At 44.6% G+C, this 19,931-nt stretch overlaps 1 protein-coding gene across 3 annotated transcripts in view; it reads left to right on the top strand.

The window, feature by feature from the left end:
* The window catches only part of pde1ca (phosphodiesterase 1C, calmodulin-dependent a), a 157,441-nt gene that overhangs the window by 112,140 nt on the left and 25,370 nt on the right, over positions 1-19,931 (top strand). For all 3 annotated transcript variants that reach the window (XM_071415063.1, XM_071415064.1, XM_071415065.1), the window contains 5 exons: positions 4,480-4,596; positions 5,078-5,218; positions 16,269-16,369; positions 16,838-16,966; positions 19,736-19,837. In XM_071415063.1, coding sequence (XP_071271164.1) covers positions 4,480-4,596; positions 5,078-5,218; positions 16,269-16,369; positions 16,838-16,966; positions 19,736-19,837 — 590 coding nt within the window. The remainder of the gene's footprint in view (positions 1-4,479; positions 4,597-5,077; positions 5,219-16,268; positions 16,370-16,837; positions 16,967-19,735; positions 19,838-19,931) is intronic.

The following is a 19,931-nucleotide window of genomic DNA, read 5'->3' as shown; positions in this document are numbered from 1 at the left end:
AACCGAGATAAAACCCTACATCATTCACAACTTCACCCTATTTCATACACAGTATATGACGGAATAGATATGTGTGAGGAATCACAGTAGATACAGGCCGCATGCTTTCATTTCAAGTCATTCTCCTCCGATGCCAGAACACATGGGGGTAAAAGCAGCATTTAACAAAAATAAAATGTATTTTTACTATTTTTATTTTTACTATTTTTACTAATGGCTGTCTTGTAATGAGTAATCATTTGTGTCCCGGTTACTGAAAGCAGGACCTATTCCCATGCAAAAGAACACAAGGTATTAATACACTGCTGATCTTATAGAAGGGATTTTCATGTAACGTGTTGTTATTGCTGTGTAATATTGGCGTAGCGTGCCATGTTTTCATGCCCATGACGTAATGACTCTTCATCTGCAGAGAGAGATGACCGAATTAGAGTTTTGTTTGATCTGTTTAATCTGGTGTGATGATAAAGTAGATGTCTCTCTTTCTCTGCTATCGTCACACACACACACACACAGACACACACACACATATGCTTGCACGTACACACACACACACAGCACCTAACCATCCGGGTAACCCTAACCGGTTGCTCAGAGGCACAGAGGTCAATTAGAGGTCAATAGTGTGTTTTGTTTTATGCACATCATAAATTATGACATATGTGGTCTCTCGTGGGGTTTGGGTTCAATACCCCGTTCCTTCCCCAACAGTAAGATGAACTTAACTGTCTCATGACATGCACTGTTTCTATTTCATAACTATACAAAACTGTACAACAACCGTTAACCTAAACCTTGACAGGTCAGAATCCATACCAAACCAGGAAAAGCCTGTAGAATGAAAACCAGGACTCTGTGTCATAAACGTACTGGACCAACCCTGTACAGTTTAGACCAATGTCCTGATAGCATGGGGGATTGGCCATCTGGCAATTCTGGTAAATGCCAGATGGGCTGGAATTGTTTTGTTGTTGGGTGGGCTGGTCGAAATTGACACACATCCCCCAAAAAATTATGTTATACTAATCAGTGGGCAACGGCCGGCCCCCCCTCCCACAATGAGCCAGCCTGGTTTTCTAAAAGAGTGAGCTGAGGTCACACAAACTCACTTTCAAAGTAAAATGCGGCATCAGCAAAAATACCTGCTCAGACTCTGTCATCAGACAGTCTAGATCATGGATCGTAAAAAAAAAAAATGAATGGGTGCCTATAAACGTAGAAAGAGCTAATTCTACATTGTCACCTCACTCAAAACGTCCTATTTTTTGGGTGGCTAAAACTATGATCTGGTGCATTATCCTCATGATTCCTGTAATGAAAGTGTCTGCCCTGCCCCTGTGCCTGCGCCCTCCCATGCGCTCGAGAGAAAGATGTGTTCTGACCATATAACATTTCAAAATGCAATTGAGGGACAAACACAGCTTGGGAGCTTCGTCCCCTTGTCCCTGCCGAAGAGAGGAGGGTCTCAGCTTTCTGTAGGCATTTTATTCTCAACACTCAATATTCAGCTCAATAGCAACTATGTATTTTACACCGAAGATATTTGATATGTCTTTGGGATATGGAGTGCCGCGCCTACAACTGCAACGTTTCTTGTTTGGAAATAACATTTACTGTTGGATCAATACATGGGTATAAAATACAATTACATCTGTAGTCCTATTTTAACAGACTTGGAAGTGCGTGCAGTGATGTTGGCTGGTGTGGATAAAATGCCAGGACCAAACTCTTGACCCAGGCCGCCCCTGGCTGGCAACAATCCTTACCGATTATGTGATATTATCATGCCTCACCTTATGAATCCTTCACTGGCTGGCTTGACTGTTATTAGATTTCTTCCAGCTATCTCACAAAGCTATTTTCTTCTTATTCTACTCTAAAACCGCTAAATAACACAGTGTTGAAATGAAAAGCTCTGTTGACTGCTTACCCCCGTTCCTTCTGTATTCAGCCTGCTGTCCTGACCTGTCATTGGTTGATTCACACGGAGACTGGACAACTTGGCTTAGTCATCTTTGAGCCCGCTCTCTTCCCCTCTCTCTCTCTCTCTCTCTCTCTCTCTCTCTCTCTCTCTCTCTCTCTCTCTCTCTCTCTCTCTCCCTCTCCCTCTCCCTCTCCCTCTCCCTCTCCCTCGCTCTCGCTCTCGCTCTCGCTCTCTCTCTCTCTCGCTCTCTCTCTCTCTCTTTCTCCCTCTGTCTTTTTCGCTCACTCCAGCCCATCCCTCTTTCTCTCTCCATCTCCATCTCTCTCTTTCAGTATGCCTGCAGGCTGTGTAAGCCAGTGGCGGGAGACAGAGATGGAGAGCAGGCGAAAACTTCCAATTTAAAGATTTAAATCTTTAATGTGTTGTAATTCAAATGGCCCCTGCAACAGACATGTCAGAAGAACTCCACAGAACTTTGTTGGAAAGAGAGAGAGAGGGAGGGATTGAGGGAGGGAGGGAGGGAGTTGTATAGAGAATGAGAGAGAGAGATGGGGGGAGTGAGGGAGGGAGAGAGAATGGGGAGAGAGAGAGAGAATGGGGAGTGATGGAAAGAGAGGGAGTGAGAGGCAATGGGGGATAGAAGGAGAGAGAGAATGGGGAGTGATGGAGAGAGAATGGGGGAGTAAGGTAGAGAGAATAGGGAGTGATGGAGAGAGAAAGGGGGAGTAAGGTATAGAGAGAATGGGGAGTGATGGAGAGAGAAAGGGGGAGTAAGGTAGAGAGAGAATGGGGAGTGATGGAGAGAGAAAGGGGGAGTAAGGCAGAGAGAGAATGGGGAGTGATGGAGAGAGAAAGGGAGAGTAAGGCAGAGAGAGAATGGGGAGTGATGGAGAGAGAATAGGGAGTGATGGAGAGAGAAAGGGGGAGTAAGGTATAGAGAGAATGGGGAGTGATGGAGAGAGAAAGGGGGAGTAAGGCAGAGAGAGAATGGGGAGTGATGGAGAGAGAAAGGGGGAGTAAGGTAGAGAGAGAATGGGGAGTGATGGAGAGAGAAAGGGGGAGTAAGGCAGAGAGAGAATGGGGAGTGATGGAGAGAGAAAGGGGGAGTAAGGTAGAGAGAGAATGGGGAGTGATGGAGAGAGAAAGGGGGAGTAAGGTAGAGAGAGAATGGGGAGTGATGGAGAGAGAAAGGGGGAGTAAGGCAGAGAGAGAATGGGGAGTGATGGAGAGAGAAGGGGGGAGTAAGGCAGAGAGAGAATGGGGAGTGATGGAGAGAGAATAGGGAGTGATGGAGAGAGAAAGGGGGAGTAAGGTATAGAGAGAATGGGGAGTGATGGAGAGAGAAAGGGGGAGTAAGGTAGAGAGAGAATGGGGAGTGATGGAGAGAGAAAGGGGGAGTAAGGTAGAGAGAGAATGGGGAGTGATGGAGAGAGAAAGGGGGAGTAAGGCAGAGAGAGAATGGGGAGTGATGGAGAGAGAAAGGGGGAGTAAGGTAGAGAGAGAATGGGGAGTGATGGAGAGAGAAAGGGGGAGTAAGGTAGAGAGAGAATGGGGAGTGATGGAGAGAGAAAGGGGGAGTAAGGCAGAGAGAGAATGGGGAGTGATGGAGAGAGAAAGGGGGAGTCAGGTAGAGAGAGAATGGGGAGTGATGGAGAGAGAAGGGGGGAGTAAGGCAGAGAGAGAATGGGGAGTGATGGAGAGAGAAAGGGGGAGTAAGGTAGAGAGAGAATGGGGAGTGATGGAGAGAGAAAGGGGGAGTAAGGTAGAGAGAGAATGGGGAGTGATGGAGAGAGAAAGGGGGAGTAAGGTATAGAGAGAATGGGGAGTGATGGAGAGAGAAAGGGGGAGTAAGGCAGAGAGAGAATGGGGAGTGATGGAGAGAGAAAGGGGGAGTAAGGCAGAGAGAGAATGGGGAGTGATGGAGAGAGAAAGGGGGAGTAAGGCAGAGAGAGAATGGGGAGTGATGGAGAGAGAAGGGGGGAGTAAGGCAGAGAGAGAATGGGGAGTGATGGAGAGAGAAAGGGGGAGTAAGGTAGAGAGAGAATGGGGAGTGATGGAGAGAGAAAGGGGGAGTAAGGTAGAGAGAGAATGGGGAGTGATGGAGAGAGAAGGGGGGATAGTAAGGTAGAGAGAGAATAGTCCGATTAATAACTCACCTTTAGCTGTACATGGGGATTCTGTTCTTGTTCGTTATTACTGAGGTTCATGTTATGACTCCTAACAGCCCCTGGCTTTAAATTCATGTAACATACTGTATCATCAAACAAACTAGAAATAACGTCTGATGTAAAAACATGCCTACTGCCTTCTGACCCTTAATGTATTTTGATTTAGGCTCTATGCTTTTCAAATGGTCATGCAGGCTTTCAATAAGGTGAATTTATTGTGAAATAATACTTGAATATAGCAATATAAAGGAAAATAAAATGCATGAGATGCATACCATTTTCATTTTATCAGATACCCCTCCCTGCTCCTCCTCAATTATTTCCTTTACACATTCAGATTTCATATTGTCTTTCAATACTTGTTCTGACAATGACTTCCTCTCACAGCATGTGGACATGTGGTCATTTGACGTGTTTGCCCTGAATGACGCGAGTGGGGACCACGCGTTGAAATTCATATTCTACGAGCTGCTCACAAGATATGACCTCATCAATCGCTTCAAGGTAAGCTGATCAGAACAGGACCGCATCTCATTCTCTCCCACTCCCTTATCTACCCCCCTGTGGGCATTGATGAGTGACGTTCTTTTCAGTCGATTTTAATTCCATTGAATCAGAAGGTCTCAGAGGTTGTGCGACTATCTGGACCTGCATCACGAGGATATCAAAGTCTGTGTTGATAAATGCATAGCAACAAATACCCATTTAACCATTTTTGCTCAGGGAGAAGGGAATCAATTGCTTAAATAAAAATGTTCTCTCCTCCTCCCCTTCATCTTCACTGATTGGAAAATACTTGGCGAAAACAATATGGTTGAAGCTCATCATTAGGCCGGTCAACTATTTCAGATAGCTAAAATGAAGGACAGGAGGCGATGAGAGGAAGGAACTTTTTAAATGAGAAAAGCCAATCTGTGTAAGAGCCAGAATGAGAGATTTCCCTCAGGTCACTGGCTGAGCTCTGTTGTTTTCGTTTGTTGTTCAGATCCCTATCTCTGCCCTGGTGTCCTTTGTGGAAGCCTTGGAGGTGGGCTACAGCAAACATAAGAATCCCTACCATAACCTGATGCATGCTGCAGATGTCACTCAGACAGTACACTATCTATTGTTGAAGACAGGCATGGTGGTAAGAGACATTTTATTTTCATGTGTGTGTCTGCTTGCTTTACGTGCGTGTGCGTGCATGTGTGTGTGCGTGTGCCTCCTAAGGTGTGTGTGTGTCCACAGGAGGGTACCTGCAGTATTCTTGTTTGATTAAGTCTGACCCACACTCTATCAGCTGCATTTATGACGCCATGGAGGCAGTCAGTCAGCTGCCACCCTCCTGCCTGCAGGCCATGTCGTAGAGTCAGTCAGTCAGCTGCCACCCTCCTGCCTTCAGGCCATGTCGTAGAGTCAGTCAGTCAGCTGCTACCCTCCTGCCTTCAGGCCATGTCGTAGAGTCAGTCAGTCAGCTGCCACCCTCCTGCCTTCAGGCCATGTCGTAGAGTCAGTCAGTCAGCTGCCACCCTCCTGCCTTCAGGCCATATCGTAGAGTCAGTCAGTCAGCAGCCACCCTCCTGCCTGCAGGCCATGTCGTAGAGTCAGTCAGTCAGCTGCCACCCTCCTGCCTGCAGGCCATATCGTTGAGTCAGTCAGTCAGCAGCTACCCTCCTGCCTGCAGGCCATGTCGTAGAGTCAGTCAGTCAGCTGCCACCCTCCTGCCTGCAGGCCATATCGTTGAGTCAGTCAGTCAGCTGCCACCCTCCTGCCTGCAGGCCATATCATTGAGTCAGTCAGTCAGCAGCCACCCTCCTGCCTGCAGGCCATGTGGTAGAGTCAGTCAGTCAGCAGCTACCCTCCTGCCTGCAGGCCATATCGTTGAGTCAGTCAGTTAGCAGCTACCCTCCTGCCTGCAGGCCATATCATTCGAGTCAGTCAGTCAGCAGCCACCCTCCTGCCTGCAGGCCATGTCGTAGAGTCAGTCAGTCAGCAGCTACCCTCCTGCCTGCAGGCCATGACAGTAGCGGTGTGTGGGTAGGGTAAAATCACTGGGGAAGCCAAGCCAGGAAAGAAAAGTCATATTATAACCTTCAGTATGTGTTGTGATAATTGCATTGTTTTCTCTATAACCTGTTAGTTCATGTCCCTTGACACTGTGATATATAGGCCTAAGGCCGAGACAATAAGACAACACAATAAATTCAACCACACCTTTGTTTCATCACAAAACCGGAGAGCAACCTATGTCCGGGGAAGTCCACAGAGCATAATGCATGTAACTAACAGTTACATGACCTACAGCATGGTCAATCAAGTTCATCTTTCCAAAATGTTCGGACTACTAAACAAGTATTGATTTAGAACACTGGAGAGTCACTGCAAGTTGCAAAGAAAATAGGAGCTGCATCCTCTATTCCAGCACCACTTCAATTTCAACATTTCAACGTCATTTAATAAACTATGCTTAGTCTAAAAGATTCCCCCCAAAATGTTTACGTAATCTAGATATAATGTGACTGTCCATGGCACTGATTTCTCTGTGTGTGTGTGTGTGTGTGTGTGTGTGTGTGTGTGTGTGTGTGTGTGTGTGTGTGTGTGTGTGTGTGTGTGTGTGTGTGTGTGTGTGTGTGTGTGTGTGTGTGTGTGTGTGTGTGTGTGTGTGTGTGTGTGTGTGTGTGTGTGTGTGTGTGTGTGTGTGTGTGTGTGGACGTGTTTAGCTGTACAAGACTGTGTGTGTGTGTGTGTGTGTGTGTGTGTGTGTGTGTGTGTGTGTGTGTGTGTGTGTGTGTGTGTGTGTGTGTGTGTGTGTGTGTGTGTGTGTGTGTGTGTGTGTGTGTGTGTGTGTGTGTAAGTAGAAAAAAAACAGGTTGACTCACCCTACTTGTAGAGAAGCGCCAATGCCATCCTCCTCTCTTTCATGTTGCTGAAATGGTCTATGTCATACAGTGCACGCTTTTAGTTTGTGTTGTCCTGAATCAAATCAAATGTATTTATAAGGTCATTTTTACATCAGCAGATGTCACAAAGTGCTTATACAGAAACACAGCCTAAAACCCCAAACAGCAAGCAATGCAGATGTAGAAGCACGGTGGCTGGGAACAACTCCTTAGAAAGGCAGGAACCTAGGAAGAAACCTAGAGAGGAACCAGGCTCTGAGGGGTGGCCAGTCCTCTTCTGGCTGTGCCGGGTGGAGATTATAAGTACATGGCCCTTAAGGCCAGATCGTTGGCGACTTGGCTAAAATGCTTACTCTCTAGCCTAGCTTCCTTTCATGGGTAACAATTAGCCAACTAGTTATTAGCCTAACACATCTAGCTAAATATTGAACTTCCATCCTCTCAGGCCAGAGGCACAATGTATGAATTTATGGCTGGATCAGAATTGGCACTATAATTATTGGCCAGTATGGAGAATTAAGTAAACTATTAAGTAAGTAAGTAATAGTTAAAATACAAAAGGGAAAATAAATAAACATAAATATCAGTTGTATTTACAATGGTGGTTGTTCTTCACTGGTTTCCCTTTTTCTTGTGGCAACAAGTCAAAAATCTTGCTGCTGTGATGGCACACTGTGGTATTTCTCCTAAAAGATATGAGAGTTTATGAACATTTTTATTGTTTTTGAATTCTTTGTGGGCCTGTGTAATCTGAGGGAAATATGAAGCTCTAATATGGTCATACATTTGCCAGGAGGTTAGGAAGTGCATCTCAATTTCCCCTTACACTTGTGGGCAGTGTGCACATAGCCTGTCTTCTCTTGAGAGCCAGGTCTGCCTACGGCAGCCTCTCTCAATAGCAAGGCTATGCTTACTGAATCTGTACATAGTCAAAGCTTTCCTTAATTTTGGGTCAGTCACAGTGGTCAGGTATTCTGCCACTGTGTACTCTCTGTTTAGCGCCAAATAGCAGTTTTTTTGTTAATTATTTCCAATTTGTCAAATAATTATATTTTCTCATGATTTAGTTGGGTCTAATTGTGTTGCTGTCCTGGGGCTCTGTTTGTGTTTGCGAACAGAGCCCCAGGACCAGCTTGCTTAGGGGACTCTTCTCCAGGTTTATTTCTCTGTAGGTGATGGCTTTGTTATGGAAGGTTTGCGAATTGCTTCTTTTTAGGTGGTTGTAGAACTTAACAGCTTTTTTCTGGATTTTGATAATTAGCGGGTATCGGCCTAATTCTGCTCTGCATGCATTATTTTGTGTTTTACGTAGTACACTGAGTATATTTTTGCAGTCTCAATTTAGTGTTTGTCTTATTTGGTGAATTCTTGGTTGGTGAGCAGACTCCAGATCTCACAACAATAAAGGGCAATTGGTGCTATAACTGATTCAAGTATTTTTAGCCAGATCCTAATAAGTGTGTCAAATGTTATGTTCCTTTTGATGGCCCATCTTGCATTGTCTCCCAGATTGTTCACAGCTTTGTGGAAGTTACCTGTGGCGCTGATGTTTAGGCTCAAGCTGCCTCCTTGTCTCACCCCATGTCCCTGTGGAAAGAAATGTGTTTGTTGTTTGCCAATTTGAACCGCACACTTGTTGTTTGTGTACATATATTTTTTATAATGTCATATGTTTTTTCCCATCACTGCTTTTCATCCATTTTTATAGCAGAACCTCATGCCAAATTGAGTTTAAAAAAACATTTGAAATCAACAAAGCATGAGAAGACTTTGCTTGTTTGTTTGTTTGTTTGTTAATTAGGGTGTGCAGGGTGAAAACGTGGTCTGTCGTACAGTAATTTGGTAAAAATCCAATTTGACATTTGCCCAGTACATTGTTTTCACTGAGGAAATGTAAGAGTCTGCTGTTAATAGTAATACAGAGGATTTTACTAAGTTTGCTGTTGACACATATGCCACGGTAGTTATTGGGGTCAAATGTGTCTCCAATTTTGTGGATTGGGGTGATCTGTCCTTGGTTCCAAATATTGGGGAAGATGCCAGAGCTGAGGATGATGTTAAAAAGTTTAAGTATAGCCAATTGGAATTCGTGTCTGCATATTTTATCATTTAATTTAGGATACCATCAACACCCCAGGCCTTTTTGGGTTGGAGGGTTTGTATTTTGTCCTGTAGTTCATTTAATGTAATTGTAGAATCCAGTGGGATATGGTAGTCTTTAATAGTTGATTCTAAGATTTGTATTTTATCATGTATATGTTTTTGCTGTTTGTTCTTTGTTATAGGGCCAAAAAGATTGGAGAATTGGTTTATCCATATACATGTATCTCCGTTTTGGATAATAACTCTTTGTGTTGTTGTTTGTTTAGTGTTTTCCAAATTTCCCAGAAGTGGTTACATGCTATGGATTCTTCAATTACATTGAGCTGATATCTGACGTGCTGTTACTTCTTTTTCTGTAGTGTATTTCTGTATTGTTTTAGTGATTCACCATAGTGAAGGCAAAGGCTCAGGTTTTCTGGGTCTCTATGTTTTTGGTTGGATCGGTTTCTCAATTTCTTTCATAGTTTTTTGCATTCTTCATCAAACCATTTGTTATTGTTGTTCATTTTCCTAGGCTGTCTGCTTTTTAAATATGATGGTGAAGCTGAGGGGCAAATATACTGCGAAGTTTACACCTTTACTATTACAGTGAAATGTTTTGTCCAGGAAGTTGTTGCTTTCTCTCTCCCCGCATCGCTCTCTCTCTGACCTCATGATATGCTCCCCACTGAGACTTCATTGATCCTGGTCCTGAGTTAATCTCTCCTGACTGTTGGGTATTCATTTCTGTCACCTCCCTGCTACCCGGTCATTAACCACCCAGTGATATGTAACTGTTTAATGGTCTTTCGGATGATTCATGGCTGATGATGTGTGGATGTGTGAATGATGATGTGAGGGGCAAGGGTTATGATCCATGAAAGATGTCATAGTCACCCTTGTAGCGGTTGGATTCCCATTGGTTTGATTCCAAATGTGCCGCTTACACATTGCCCCATTGGATCCTCATTGGTCCAATCAATGTGCTGGCAAAAGCATATTTGTTTTTTAGTATGTCCCCACTCAGGGGTGGCATAGATTTTGTCCCAAATGGTGCCCTATTCCTTACATACTGTAGAGCAATACTTTTAACCAGAGCCCTATATGCCCTTGTAAAAAGTAGTGCACTACAAAGGGAGTAGGGTGTCATTTGGGAAGAAACCATAGCCTGGCTGGGTGCCCGAAATGACAGCTTGGTTTTTGGAGCTCTCTCTCTGACACCTTTAAATCCACAGGAAAGCCTGTAAAACTGTCAACAGGGTTTATGAGTTGCTGGAATCATCACTGTTATCAAAATGTGGATGCAGCACATTCATAATAACCATAAAGCCGCTGTCTCTGTCATAAACTCATTTCAAATTGCCAACAAATGCCGTAAAATCAACTTTTACTGCTTAGAGCCTGCATATTAAGACATGAAATCATGTAAAAGCAAGTGTGAGTTAATAAAGCTATGAAGGACAGTGTAAAAAGAGAAGAGTAATTGTAGTTTACAAAAAGGATTAAGGGGCAATCAGCGGTAGCTACATCATTTTTTACTTTTAATACATACTTATTGATTATTGAAGATTATAACTTAAAAATGTACCCTGTCAAAATCCAAAATCAAAGTTTGTTTTACTCCAATGTTTGTTAGCAAAGTAAATGTAAACAAACTCTATATAGCCTCAAAGCATGGTTAACACTAGAACCGCTGACGCTCAGAGGGTCATTCTGACTGCAACATTCTAACAGTGTAATTAATACATTTCATAGATGCTATCCTTCAAATAATAATTTGGTTGTGTTCATGAAGGTGTTAGGTAACATTAGAATGCATTTCCCCCCCCCCCATTTCAAATAACAAAATAGCATTTTCATTAGTCTATGTTACTGTAGGCTGTATGTAAAATAAAAAAACACAAAAATTAAACTGTTCAATAAGTAGTATTTGTGGAGTGCCTTTGTTACAACTATGAAACAGAAACCATATGTGTTTGAACATGGTAACAACCACAAAGACCCATGCTAGGTCAGCAAAATGCGTGGTCAAATGATGAAAACAGTAGCCTAAACATCATCATAAGGGTCAAGTGTGCTTGATAAATAGTTCAAATCAGCCCAAATTATATTATAATGAACATAAGTTTCGATATGACAGCTTGTGCTTAAATGGTCTGTGTTTACACGCAATGGCATTAGTTGGATTTCATTTAGCGGTTATCTCTTGTCCTAACAGTAGACACAAATCTTTGCCACTTTCACTGTCTTGACACACTTCAAACAAACACATCGCTAGCAGGTGACACGGGTTTCTTGGTTTCTGTTCTTTCTGCATCTTGCCTCACGCAAAGGCTCGCATGGAATCTTTGAATCTTTGCTGCTGCCTTGGCGCTCATATATCTCTCATGTAGCCCATATGCTAGACTCATGTTCAAGTCTTCCATGGGCATGGTGCTGTTCATGAACTGCTTAAACAGCTTAAACAATACACATGTTGATAACAGCTAAATCAAGCATGTTGTAGAACGCCGCAACAGGCCAGCGTGCCATCTGATCCAAAACATCCACACCTACTTAGGAACCAAAATAGAGGAGAAAACATTATGATTATTTTCCCATAGGAAAAACAACATGTGTTATAAAGAAGAGCATAATGCATTGCATAAGGTTATCTACAGTATATTGGCCTATTGTCACGACCGTCGTTCAAGGAAGACCAAGGTGCAGCGTGGTGAGCGGACATACTTTTATTATAATGATGTCGCCAACAAAACAATAAACATAGAAACGGCCGTGAAGCTTAACTTGGGCTATAATGCCCCTAACAAAGTCAACTACCCACACCCAAAGGAGGGAAAAAGGGCTACCTAAGTATGGTTCCCAATCAGAGACAACGATAGACAGCTGTTCCTGATTGAGAACCATACCCGGCCAAAACATAGAAATAAAGAAACATAGAAATAAAAAATATAGAATGCCCACCCCAAATCACACCCTGACCAAACCAAATAGAGACACAAAAAGGCTCTCTAAGGTCAAGGCGTGACAGTACCCCCCCAAAGGTGCGGACTCCGGCCGCAAAAGGGTCTGGGTGGGCATCTATCCGCGGTGTCGGCTCAGGTGCGGGACGCCGACCCCGCTCCACCTCTGGCTCACACCACTTTGGTGGCACCTCTGGTGCGGGGACCCTCGTAGCTGGCCCCGGACTGGGCAACCTCGCTGCGGGCCCCGGACTGGGCACCCTCGCAGCTGGCCCCGGACTGGGCACCCTCGTTGCAGGCCCCGGACTGCTCACCCTCGTTGCGGGCCCCGGACGGGGCACCCTTGTTGTGGGCCCCGGACTGGGCACCCTCGCTGCGGGCCCCGGACTGGGCACCCTCGCTGCGGGCCCCGGACTGGGCACCCTCGCTGCGGGCCCCGGACTGGGCACCCTCGTTGCGGTCCCCGGAATGGGGACCGTCGCTACGGGCTCCGGACTGGAGACCGTCGCTGGAGGCTCCGAACTGGAGACCGTCGCTGGAGGCTCCGGACTGGAGGCCGTCGCTGGAGGCTCCGGACTGGAGGCCGTCGTTGGAGGCTTCGTGCCATGACTCCTCACTGGAGGCTTCGTGCCATGGATCATCACTGGAGGCTTCTTGCCATGGATCATCACTGGAGGCTTCTTGCCATGGATCATCACTGGAGGCTTCTTGCCATGGATCATCACTGGAGGCTTCGGACTGGAGGGACACACAGGAGGCCTGGCTCTGGGAGCAGGCACAGGACTCACCAGGCTGGGAAGACATACAGGAGGCCTGGTTTTGGGAGCGGGTACAGGATACACTGGGTCGTGGAGGCGCACTGGAGGTCTCGAGCGTAGAGCCTGCACAACCCGTCCTGGCTGGATGGTTACTTTGGCCCGGCACGTGTGGGGCGCAGGCACAGGACGCACTGGGCTGTGCAGACGCACCGGAGACACAGTGCGCAGAGCCGGCGCAGGATATCCTGGACCGTAGAGACGTACTGGCGGCCAGATGCGCTGAACCGGCACCCTCCGACCTGGCTGGATGCCCACTCTAGCCCGGCCAATTCGGGGAGCTGGAAGGTAGCGCACCGGGCTGTGAACGCGCACTGGAGACACCGTGCGCTCCACTGCATAACACGGTGCCTGACCAGTACGACGCTCGCAACGGTAAGCACGGGGAGTTGGCTCAGGTCTATAACCCGACTCCGCCAATCTCCCTGTGTGCCCCCCCAAAGAAATTTGGGGGCTGCCTCTCGGGCTTCCTTGCTATCCGTGTTCCCTCGTAACGATGGGCCCCTTTACCAGCTGCCTCCACCTTCCTGGCTGCTTCCACCTGTTCCCATGGAAGGCGATCCCTTCCGGCCAGGATCTCCTCCCATGTCCAGGATCCTTTGCCGTCCAGGATGTCATCCCATGTCCAGTCCTCCTTTTTACCACGCTGCTTGGTCCTTTTGTGGTGGGAAGTTCTGTCACGACTGTCGTTCAAGGAAGACCGAGGTGCAGCGTGGTGAGCGGACATACTTTTATTATAATGATGTCGCCAACAAAACAATAAACATAGAAATGGCCGTGAAGCTTAACTTGGGCTATAATGCCCCTAACAAAGTCAACTACCCACACCCAAAGGAGGGAAAAAGGGCTACCTAAGTATGGTTCCCAATCAGAGACAACGATAGACAGCTGTCCCTGATTGAGAACCATACCCGGCCAAAACATAGAAATAAAGAAACATACCTAAAGACACCTATGGTGATGCATATTATGTAATATTGCCATACCTTTGGTTGTATTGCAAAATATGATCAGTTTTTCTCTTTATTGTGTCCCTGTCGATGGCAATTGTCGGATGCATGGTGATCATGACAGAAACATTCTTTCTTGCTTTGCATTGGTATAGTGTGAGTGTTGTCTTGTCATTCTTCACCGCCGTTTTAGGGGTACAACGGCTGTGCAGGTGCCTTATTTTGAAGAGGGAGCTCCCGTCTCGCTTTGTTCATGGTGGCGACTAGGCTTGTTTTTATTTGCTACATGACAGTGAAGTGAAGAAATTGTCCAAGGTGACATTTCTAACCTTGCCAACGTAAGGTTCCACAAGCCTCATCACCACATTCTCCAACACTCGCTCACCTGCTGTCCCATTTTGATCTTTTTCCAAACGGTGCCTTCCCTTCCTTCCTGTCTCACTGTTTCATTTGGTGGTGGCGCAACGTACAGTTCTGGCTTTTTTAGGCCTCCGGGGTGTAGGTTTAGGCTGAGGCTCAGAATCAGAAGAGTAATCATCATGTTATGATGAATTTCTTCCCCACCATCTGAGTCGTTTTCATTCAGCTATTGTAGCAGCGCTAACACAGCATGGGCATCCATTCATCTTGGTCTTCTTACCATTGTAAATTATGTACGCTCTCACTGTGTACTACAAGTAGGTTGAAGTAGACTGATAAGACTGCTTGGATTTGGTGGACTGATATAGGGTACATACCATTTTGAGATTATCATTTGAATATACCAATACAATAGAATGGCCACCCTTTTCTTCATTCATAATTGGTGATTACATAATTATGGATTCTCCGCTTCTCCTCGCTCATCAACTCACCCATTTTCCCCCTTTCTCCCCCATCATACTTTACCTAATTTATTTAAGCTGTTGTTTTATGTGTGAAATTAGTTTGGGTATAGTCTAGGTTCAGTTTCTAGGCAATTATCAGGGTGATTATGAACCGGACACTTTTGGGAGAATGAGCGGAGCAGGCCCTACTGTCTGTAGAAGGGACAAAGTGGAAAACCATTCACATAACGACATGCCTTCCTAAAACTGGTTTTAACTTCAGTTCTGTTTATAATATTACGATTCTAATAAGGGCAGTGTTATATAGACTTATTCTGGAAAAGTTAAGGATGGAGGGGCTTGATAAATACATTAATTAATGAGCAGTCAAAATGACTGCTTTAGCGATTCTAGTTTTAAAACTATTATTTTGATATTTTGGATGGTCAGTCCTTGCATCCATAGCTCTATCTATGGGAAAATCTAAATTATATACTCCTTGCATCCTCTCTCCTCCTCTTCTTCTGAAAACCCATTGGAGGAGAAGGTCAAAGGGGAGGGACCTCTGGCTTTCTCATCTAATGGGTTTTGAGAAGGAGACGAGGAGAGAGGAAGCAAGGAGTTTGCAATTGAGATCTTCCTTATGAATCTGAGAGTGACTACAATTCTCCAGCCCATCCCTAACCTTTAAAAAAAAAATCAATTTCATCACAGAAATATAACAACATTACTGCTACTGTTACTTCTGTACAACAGACATTTTGGAGTAATGGAAACAGTCAGGGAGAGAACCAAATCTAATATTCTTCTTGTATTACAGAACCAGGACAGCCTAGCAGAAAATGTTGCTTTGTGAGAAGGGAACTTTAATAAGTACTCAATTTAATTTATAACATTAGATATCAACTAATGTCTCTCAGAGGAGGCTGGTGGGGGGAGCTATAGGAGGACAGGCTCATTGCAATGGCAGGAATGGAGTTATTGGAACGGAGTCAAACGTGGTTTCTATGTTTGATGTGTTTGATACCGTTCCATTTATTCCATTCCAGCCATTACAATGAGCCTGTCCTCCTATAGCTCCTTCCACCAGCCTCCTCTGATGTCTCTCTATGCAAACATATTCAATATTCAATTAAAGGGATACTTTGGGATTTTGGCAATGATGCCCTTTATCTACATCCCCAGAGTCAGATGAACCAGTGGATACCATTGTTATACCTCTGTGTCCAGTATGAAGGAAGTTAGAGGTAGTTTCGCAAGCCAATGTTAAGTAACGTTAGCGCAATGACTGGATGTCTATGAGTAACTGCTAGCATGCTAGTAAACACCCACAGACTTCCAGTCATTGTGCTAATTGCCAAAATCCTGAAGTATCCTTTCAAAGAGTAAAAACTGTTTTGTCTGGTTTTATGTATTGACTGGGGGAAGATTGTGAAGCTTACATAGATTTGTTTTTCTAAGGTGTGTGGCAAGCAGGCGAAGTGAACATGTCACTTATGATTAACGTTACAATGCATCAGCATCAGCAGCAGCATCAGCTTCTGAAATGTTTTTCCTCGAGTTGTTTGTTCTCCTCCAAATTGCCTTTATCACCTCTTGCTTTCCTCGTTCTACAAATTGTATCCTTCTCTCTCTCTCTGTCTCTCTGTCTCTCTTCTCTCTCTCTCTCTCTCTCGTCTAGAACTGGCTGACTGAACTGGAGATCTTTGCCATGATCTTTGCTGCTGCGGTCCATGATTACGAACACACAGGGACCACTAACAACTTTCATATCCAGACCAGGTAATATACTATGACAGCCGTAACACAGGCAGAAAAATAGCACTCAGTAAGGGGAGAGAAAGCAGGCTGGGGCAGCGAAACAGGGATGGGAACTCATTGTTATGCATTTAGAGAGGGGATGATTAAAAACCGTGAATGGCAGTTCTATTCTAATTCCTCCTCTGCCTTGTGACGGCGACCATTGTTGATCCTAATCCTCAAAGCACAACAAGTTCTAATTAATCGCAAAACTCTCTGACATTTCTTTAGGTATGAGTTTTATTGCAAAACAGGTCATTATAAGCTACAGTGTATGTAAACTGCATGAAGTACCATATAGATCAACTCAAATGTGATGATAATAAACCATGTATTGGATTAGAGCAGGGGCTTTATATTTACCACATTGAAATATAATTACTGGAACGGACTTTCCCTTCTAATCAAACTATTTCTATGGTTTACCCTCTCCTAACTGTGTTGTCTCAGGTCAGGCACGGCCATCTTGTATAATGACCGTGCAGTTCTGGAGAACCACCATGTGAGTGCTGCCTACCGCCTCCTACAGGACGATGACGAGATGAACATCCTCCTCAACCTGTCCAAAGACGACTGGAGGTAGGCGAGACTCAGAGAGTCATGGGCCCTGGTGGTAGCAAGGCCGTGCACAGACCTTTTGGGTGGCATGTGCTCAAACAAAAAAAAGGGCACATCTCCTAAACAACTCCCAAAACCGCGGTCAGAGACTTGTTGAGAAATTATTAGTTTGATTATTTCATTACATAAAAGCAATTGGCAAAATAGATGCTATTGTTGTATAATTTGCTAGGATTTGGTTAACATGCTTTGTGTGTCATTGAGAAGAGGGTAAAGCAGCACAATCTGATGAGTAAAGTATTTTGTAAAACTATTTTTGACTGCAATAAAGGCTGCCCTTATTAACAATAACCAACAGAATTCCAGTCAAAATAGAAGATTATAATAAATACTGTAGCCTACCATTACTATTTCCAACCCAACACCATTTTCTGCCTCTATCGTGTATATCCTATACAGTCTGAAGATTTGATCCAGTGGAAGACGTTTTGAGGAGCAGGGAGGTTGGAGGTCACTTCAGGAATACATATTCTGCTCTACACTATCTCTAAATATGACAGGAATGAGAGCAAAGGAATAGAATATTGTGAGAAATACTGTAGCCAACAATTACTATACCCTATATTGCTTTACTATAGCCTACCAATTACCCAGTAAAGAGAGCATGGTGATCACTGATAATGTTCTTAGCAAGCAGACTAATTAGGCTACCATATGCTACAGTTAACAACATGGCTAGCTAGATTACTAGATTAGCCTTCTTTTTTTACAGATTGTGATTTATCACCAATGCTCTTAAATAATAACTTCATAATCTAATATCCCTAATCTTATAACTTCATAGTATAATTTCATAATTATGTCATTTAAAAGTAATTGCATATTTCATAACTATATAGTCATGTAACACAGATCTATTAGCTACATGCTTTGCTTAACATCATTAAAATATGTATTTTGTTTGCAAATAATTTATTGTCATAAACATTATGATGACGATGAACGTACACTATTTAATATTCATGATATATGACTGACTGGCCAGTGGCTTGTGTGGTTATTTTAGTATGCTATCATTATATGGTGGCTAGCTAGCTACAGACTACCTGTGTTGCTCCTTCCCTCCCTGACACATCTATCCCGGCTGAAGGGATGGAGTTGAGTCTGAGGGTCGGTGATGCAGCCTCTTCTCTCTTTCTGTGTCTCTGCTGCACGTAAGCCTATCAGCCAACCAGACTGGATTGTTAGCAGGTCACTCACGCTGTTAAACCGCTCAATTATGCTGCTGTGGCAGTGGTATTGATATTCAAACGAGCTAGGTACACTCTTAGAAAAAAGGGTTCCAAAAATGTTCTTTGATTGTCCCCATAGGAGAACCCATTTTGGACAGCACAGAGGGTGTTACATGGAAGGGTTACACAGAGGGTTCTACATGGAACCCAAAAGGGTTCTATCTCGAACCAAAAATAGTTCTTCAAAAGGTTCTCCTATGAGGACAGCCAAAGAACCCTTTTAAGTTCTAAGAGTGTAGCTAGTTATACACTGAACTCGAGCGGTGACCACAGGGGGCCAATTTAATGAAGACTTGCAGGCAGCGGGTTCAGATCAGAAAAACAACGACAAAATTGTTTTGGGGAAATTATACCAACATACAAAGAGCACTTTGGAGACTGGAAGTGCAAAGGGGCAGGTGCTCTGCACAGGTAGTGCATTATCTGTGTACGTGCCTGGGTGATTGAGATGGTGTTGGCCACAGACATGGCCTGCTTCTCTCTCTAACCTACCTCTAACCTGTCTGTCCACTCCTCTCTCTAACCTACCTCTAACCTGTCTGTCTGCTCCTCTCTAACCTACCTCTTACCTGTCTGTCCACTCCTCTCTCTAACCTACCTCTTACCTGTCTGTCTGCTCCTCTCTCTAACCTACCTCTAACCTGTCTGTCTGCTCCTCTCTCTAACCTACCTCTTACCTGTCTGTCTGCTCCTCTCTCTAACCTACCTCTAACCTGTCTGTCTGCTCCTCTCTCTAACCTACCTCTAACCTGTCTGTCTGATCCTCTCGCTAACCTACCTCTAACCTGTCTGTCTGATCCTCTCTCTAACCTACCTCTAACCTGTCTGTCTGATCCTCTCTCTAACCTACCTCTAACCTGTCTGTCCACTCCTCTCTCTAACCTACCTCTAACCTGTCTGTCTGCTCCTCTCTAACCTACCTCTTACCTGTCTGTCTGATCCTCTCTCTAACCTACCTCTAACCTGTCTGTCTGATCCTCTCTCTAACCTACCTCTAACCTGTCTGTCTGATCCTCTCTAACCTACCTCTAACCTGTCTGTCTGATCCTCTCTCTAACCTACCTCTAACCTGCCTGTCTGATCCTCTCTTTTATCTACCTCTAACCTGTCTGTCTGCTCCTCTCTCTAACCTACCTCGAACCTGTCTGTCCACTCCTCTCTCTAACCTACCTCTAACCTGTCTGTCTGATCCTCTCTCTAACCTACCTCTAACCTGCCTGTCTGATCCTCTCTTTTATCTACCTCTAACCTGTCTGTCTGCTCCTCTCTCTAACCTACCTCTAACCTGTCTGTCCACTCCTCTCTCTAACCTACCTCTAACCTGTCTGTCCACTCCTCTCTCTAACCTACCTCTAACCTGTCTGTCTGATCCTCCCTCTTATCTACCTCTAACCTGCCTGTCTGATCCTCTCTTTTATCTACCTCTAACCATGTCTTTCCATCTGTCTGTCTGTCTGATCCTCTCTCTAAAATGTTTGTATGTCTCCCCCTCTCGTAGAGAGCTACGGGCGCTGGTGGTAGAAATGGTCCTGGCCACGGACATGTCCTGTCACTTCCAACAGATCAAGGCCATGAAGAACTTCCTCCAGCAGCCAGAGGCGTGAGTGACTCTTATTTAGCTCTATAATTATCTAGACCAATATATCTAAAATAGCACTCTATTCACTATAGTAGACTATAGTGCCAGTTCAGAT

This window comes from Salvelinus alpinus, chromosome 8 (assembly GCF_045679555.1).
Source record: "Salvelinus alpinus chromosome 8, SLU_Salpinus.1, whole genome shotgun sequence".
Taxonomy (NCBI): Eukaryota; Metazoa; Chordata; class Actinopteri; order Salmoniformes; family Salmonidae; genus Salvelinus; species Salvelinus alpinus.
The sequence above is the reverse complement of the archived record's forward strand: the minus strand, read 5'-3'. Positions and strand labels throughout refer to the sequence as shown.